The 6,320-nt window shown below is 32.7% G+C and overlaps 2 protein-coding genes across 2 annotated transcripts in view; one reads left to right on the top strand and one right to left on the bottom strand.

Moving 5' to 3' along the window:
- The window catches only part of LOTGIDRAFT_232809 (hypothetical protein), a 7,732-nt gene extending 2,346 nt beyond the window's left edge, over window positions 1-5,386 (bottom strand). Inside the window, exons 1-4 of the mRNA XM_009058007.1 lie at window positions 5,265-5,386; window positions 3,566-3,777; window positions 2,651-3,008; window positions 1,784-1,982 (exon numbers count right to left, since the gene is read on the bottom strand). Coding sequence (XP_009056255.1) covers window positions 1,784-1,982; window positions 2,651-3,008; window positions 3,566-3,745 — 737 coding nt within the window. The 5' untranslated portion in view covers window positions 3,746-3,777; window positions 5,265-5,386. The remainder of the gene's footprint in view (window positions 1-1,783; window positions 1,983-2,650; window positions 3,009-3,565; window positions 3,778-5,264) is intronic.
- A 311-nt stretch (window positions 5,387-5,697) lies between these two features.
- Window positions 5,698-6,320, top strand: part of LOTGIDRAFT_216289 (hypothetical protein) — an 11,107-nt gene continuing 10,484 nt past the window's right edge. The window contains exon 1 of the mRNA XM_009058006.1: window positions 5,698-6,091. Within this exon, the coding sequence (XP_009056254.1) occupies window positions 5,994-6,091 (98 nt within the window). The 5' untranslated portion in view covers window positions 5,698-5,993. The remainder of the gene's footprint in view (window positions 6,092-6,320) is intronic.

The raw sequence follows: 6,320 nt of genomic DNA, 5'->3' as shown, positions 1-6,320 counted from the left end.
AAATCCATCACAAACTGTGCCATCACAAGTTAAAAATCAAACACATTTGTAAGAATACGGCAATAACTTGTATTTTATATTTCAAAAGGTTTAGTTTTGATTGTGATCAATGTCATCAAGTTGTCAAATTTGTTTTAGACTTCTGCTTTGTAGAATAAAAATTACGTGTTTTACAAGATTTTTGATCAGATTTATCCTTGGGTGATTTCAATAAGTCTGTCATGAATTGTGTATTTGCAGATTATATTCAAGCAAATTAGGTTGAAATATTTTTTTTAAAGTTTTATGTATCGAGTTTATGACAGGTGGGAGTTGCTAATATTTACCACCTTTTTTCTCCTGTTGAATTTAATCTTTTTATATCCTTACATTTTTTTCTCGAAGATTTGATTAGTTTGCATGAAATGCAATGGATTTGTAAGTATACTTGATTGCAGCTGTCTTGGCTAATAAGGACAAGAAAAGAATTGAATTTTACTATTATGACAGTCAAGAATTGTGCCTCCTAGAGTGTTTACGAGCTAAAAATTGAACGCGTTTTCAAGAACAAGGGCAATAATTCATACTACATATTTTTCGATTTCCCTGATTTTTCTATAGGGTTTATCCTTGGGTGAATACGAACACTCATACCAAGTTACGTCAAAATCTGTCAAGAATTGTGCCTTCTAGAGTGTTTACGAGCTAAAAATTGAACGCGTTTTCAAGAACAAGGGCAATAATTCATACTTAATATTTTTCGATTTTGCTGATTTTCAATAAGGTTTATCCTTGGGTGATTACGAACACTCATAACAAGTTCCATTAAAATCCTTCAAGAATTGTGCCTTCTAGAGTGTTTACGAGCTAAAAATTGAACACGTTTTCAATGACAAGGACAATAATTCATACTAAATATTTTTCGATTTCGCTGATTTTCAATAGGGTTTATCCTTGGGTGATTACGAACACTCATACCAAGTTTCGTTAAAATCCTTCAAGAATTATGCCTTCTAGAGTGTTTACGAGCTAAAAATTGAACGCGTTTTCAAGAACAAGGGCAATAATTCATACTAAATATTTTTCGATTTCGCTGATTTTCAATAGGGTTTATCCTTGGGTGATTACGAACACTCATACCAAGTTTCGTTAAAATCCTTCAAGAATTATGCCTTCTAGAGTGTTTACGAGCTAAAAATTAACAAGGGCAATAATTCATGCTAAATATTTTTCGATTTTGCTGATTTTCAATAGGGTTTTATCCTTGGGTGATTGCGAACACACACATACTAAGTTTCGTTAAAATCCGTCAAGAATTGTGCCCTGTAGAGTGTTTACGAGCAATTGTGGACGGACGGACGGACATTGGTGACGACAATATACGCCCCCCATTTCATGTGGGCGTATAAAAATCAACCTACTTTAAGTCTCAAATTTCATTCTTAATGGATTAGATCAAAAAACTCGAAGGGTTAAAAAAAAACTTAATATTTGTTGAATCGTACCCGAATTGAAACTTGTTTAAAATCCTGTGGATATAAACCAACACAACAAATTTTATGAAAGTCTGACAAAAAAACGATTGCCTTTTTTGTGTTCACAAGCCACTTATAATGTATTTTCTGTGTAGCAAGAGTAGAATCCTCGCCAATAATTTGTCATCAGATACAATTTGCCAATTGTGGACAGACAGGTGCGACAATACAAGAGGAACAAAACAGGAGTTTCTGACTATTTCTGACTTTTCACGGACCCTTTCAAAAGGCTATCTGTGACAAGGTAAGAAGTCAGCAAGTCAACTTACCTGTGTATCTGAATATTATCTGTCGTACATATGAGGGAATATTTTTCCCAAGAATGATGAGATTGGTCTGGAATTTCAAATCTATTGGCCATGTTAGTAATTATTTCTGGCTCAACAAATCCACTTGCTCTCTGTGAATTTCTCTGAAGTGCCAGGCTTACTGAACAAGCTACATACACTTCACAAAATCCCACGGAACCTTCAAAAAAATAAAACAATATCGTGGAAGTTTTCGAAACCAAGAAAATGGTGGAAAAAATTTAAACAACGTTTGAAATAAACTTGCATGGTCGATAACTTGTAAATAGTAGCCTTTGGAATGGATGTGAGAGTTCTACATTGAAAAGTCTCTAATCATTACAAAAATAAATTGGAATCATCTTAAAGGTAAAAAATTGAGTATCATCACAACCTTTAGCACTTCTCTGCCAGGTCTAACAGGTTAATTTAACTAAAACTTTGCACTGATATAACAGAAAAGATTCTCTGACTTTCCTTCATAGGAGGAGGATGTGCTCACAACTCACAATTCAATTTCAAATGTCTGTGGTGGTATCATAGAGCATCTTAGATGATAAGAAAATTTTAGAAATAATGAATTGATTTTGTGCATTTTGACACATATTTTGGAGAAAAAAGGTAGACATTTAGATTTGTTGAAAATAAAATTAGGGTACAATTGGGGTTCAAACCACTTTGCTAGGGTTGCAAATACCCCCTCCCCCACCCTGTACCCCCACTGTATATGAGGTTAGGTTTGATTCTGCAGCATCTATAGAGCAAAGTCTAATAACAGTCACATGTTAACACATTATCAGGTCACTAAAATAGGACACAGGCCAATCAGATAATCATGACATAACTTACTATTTCTAGCTAGCTGATAATAGTCATATCTCATACTTCTAAAATACATATTATCATCAATAATAATAACAATCTTCATATTGCCCTCTTTTAATTCATCCCTCTTTTCTTCTTTCACTTCAAGCAAGTGTTCATTAATCAATTTGGAAAAATGTGCCATCAATGTCCTATGAAAATCACTATTGAAGTCACTATATTTATAACTTTCATTAGCATCTTTCAACATGTTCCTTGACACCCATTTTTTGATGGATTGAATGCTACCCAAATTGGGTTCACGATTAATGTCAGTAATAAAGTTTTGAACTAGGTCTACTATTGCTTCTCTGTATATTTTCCATTTTGATTTTTCTTCACACTGAAATCATGAAGATATAAATAACAAAACAAAGCGGCTCACATATTAATGCAACTTAAAAATGAAGTACCTCTTTTCATAGCTGATGATTTACTTTGATATGTTGAGAAAGTTCCAAAGTGTATGATAAATGGTCTTGGTCTGAGATTTTTGTTGCCGAATAGAAACTTGTCAAGAGTTTCGCCAACGGGCACGGGCATATGACGGTCTCTCTTGCAGACAATAAAACTATCAGAGACAATTATCAAATCTGTTTGATATTATAAATCCTGTCGGGGATTTAATCTTGTCATAGAAGCACTCAAGATTTTACTGAAGACTGTAATCAGCAACAAAAATCTACGACCAAGATCTCGTGTGCCCGCTCCTTTACTAAACCTATATTTTGTACAGAATAGATCTGAACTTTTTATAAAAATGAATATTAACAGGAATTAAGATTTTATCTGGTGATAATAGCAATATTTGACATTTCTAAAACAATTTCCCCTTCCATTCTTTCATATGTATATAACCAACTTAACTAGCACAAGCTCATTCTAATTAATTATACTAACCTTTTGATTGATCAATTCAGATTCAATTGAAGGAGGCATCAGTTTGTCATAGCTAATGACTAAAGTTATTGTTTCATCTAATTCCACCAACCATTTCTTGATTTCCAAACTTAAACTAGTCTTGCCTGACCCAGGCAAACCACATAAAACTACAAAGCATACTTCTTTGTGTAATGACATGTTGAGGTGGTGCTGCTCTGTGGCTACACATACTGAAAGGAAAAATTTATCTTATCTTATGCTTTCAAAAAGGTTGAAAATGAAGGAAATGGAATCAAACAGGTTAGAAAATGAAAAATTAAAATTGAAGATTTACAGTGATACTACGTCTTAGAATGAACATAAAATTTAAGAATTTTAAACTTGGCCAATAAGAGCACATTATTCATCAGTAGATATACCTGGTGTCATAAATAACATAACAGGATCCTTATATAATCCGATAAATCCAAAAAACTTAGTAATTATCCATAAAAATGCAATTAACTATTGAAAATATCAAGATTAAGCGTTTTTCAATAATTACTTAGTTTTATCAATTTTCCAATTTTCCAGATTTTCCATGGATTCTGTTGTAACTTTATGACACCAGGTTAGTTCACTGATGAATATATACTCATATTGACCATTCTTGAGAGCTTAAATTTCATGTTCATTCTAAGACGTAGTATCACTTTATCAAGTAACTAGTGTGACATGTTGATTGGAAGGTTCTACTGTGAACTTCTTCAAAATAAGAATGGTAGTCATTGAATGACTGTGGCAATCAAATCTACATTGAATTTTGAAATTTTTTTTCTCTCATTTCATAAATATTCAAATATTCAACTGTATGCTATTTGTCTAAGAATGTCTTCAGGTCCATAGAAATATAAGTTTCAGTGATTATACATTTACATTTAACTTTTCTAGTGTTAACATTTTCATCAAGCCAAAGACAATCAGAGATTCTCAGTAGTATTTTGTAATTGATATTTTAATTCATGAAAATTATTGCGAAAATATAAAAAAAAAACAGTGTTGTCAAAGAGTAGACGAGTTTCGTGATAGTGCTGAACACCTTAGGCTTGTTGTTGTTTGCCTTGAAATGACTCTTTCAACAAAAAATACTTCAAAGGGACAGGTAAGTCATTTTTTTCCACCAATCATACTTCATAGTCTCAGAGACTGGAATTTTTTTTAGGTAAGCCAATCAGTCGAATCAAAATTTGAGCGTTGAAATCTATGTGTGTCCAGAATTTTCCACAGTTGAATGTTAAAATGATTGTGATATAAAGAAAAGACATATATAGGAAAAGTGAGTAAAATCCCTAGTTTGAAGTATATTTGAAGGGATTATGTGATTTTCGTACAATTCTTGTACTTTGAAGAATATCAACATTACATACATTCAAGATTAAAATCAACCCCCCAAAATGGCGCAACTGTCCCTTTAAGTCAAATGAATGCAGACTGTTCAAATAACCATAGTTAGTCTACACAGACATCTCAACTCTCCTTGTGATAAATGAATGTAGCAAAAGTATAATTTGATCTGTCAATTTTGTGTGATAAAAGTGAAACTAGGGAATAATTGAACTGATTGGTTGCTATTTTTATCTTCAAAGCCCAAGGGAAATAACTTCGATTTTTAGAGTCAATTTCGGGATTTTTTAATAACATCCGTTCAATTCAACTTGGGAATTGTGGTTTTTCTTACAGACAATAATTTCAAATACAATATCATCTAAGGTTTTTGTCAGTTTAATGATTTTTTCACCATAAGCAATTTGTTATAAATAGAACAAACGTGGTCCAAAAGGAAGCAGCCATGTCTGAAATATAATGCACAAGAATGAAAGTTATCTTTAGTTACAGGACCTCTGATTGGCTGACCGACTAATCCAAAATTGGATTTTTTTCTTATCTGTTCTCTTCATGGCAATTTTTTGCTTATACATAAGTTAATAAAAATTCTTCAAACAACAACTAATTAGTAAAGCTTGATTATTTCAAAGGATAAACCTAATTTAGGTAGATTTTTAGTGATTTCAGTCAAAAACGTCACAAATGTGCGACCAATGAAAACGTCGGGCACATACACCTCTAATCGTGACAAATTTTGTGACGTCAGAAAATATTCACATGGCGTTGTAAAAAGAGAAGAATTGAGACATTGCACAACCTAGAGAAAAAGATTTCTACCAAATTTTGTTTATTTTCAACAAAACCACATGTGACTTTTTAGAAATAAGACGTCTATCCATCGATTGTAGGATAGCTTGTGTGTATAAGTGTTTGTGTAAAGTCGGTTTTATCAAAATTATTTAGGCCATACGGTGATCTGAAAGAGGAAATCGTTCCGTGAAGAAGGTAGCCTACCAAAAGAGACGAAAGTTTGACAAAAGTCAATTAATTTAACCAGAAGTCGCCAAAAAAGACTATCAAAATGGCGTCAAATGGAACCGAAGGTGAAACCAGTGCCGACAGAAATGTCGAAATGTGGAAGATAAAGAAACTCATAAAGAGTTTAGAAGCAGCTAGAGGGTGAGAATGAGACTAGGCCTATCTGACAAGGTTTTTTTTATTGAAAATCTAAGCCTCTCAATACATGTATAAGTTCTTTGAATTTTCAATTTTTTCTGTCTGCAGCAGAAATAAGTGTAGTGAAAGACACTTTGACCTTAGTCACAGGAATTGAAGAAATGATTTTGTAAGCTTGCGAATGGACAGAGAAAAACAGTCTATTTTTGCGTTCTTTTGGAATTATTGTTAG

Source organism: Lottia gigantea (genome assembly GCF_000327385.1).
Source record: "Lottia gigantea unplaced genomic scaffold LOTGIsca_32, whole genome shotgun sequence".
NCBI classification, from domain to species: domain Eukaryota; kingdom Metazoa; phylum Mollusca; class Gastropoda; family Lottiidae; genus Lottia; species Lottia gigantea.
The sequence above is the reverse complement of the archived record's forward strand: the minus strand, read 5'-3'. Positions and strand labels throughout refer to the sequence as shown.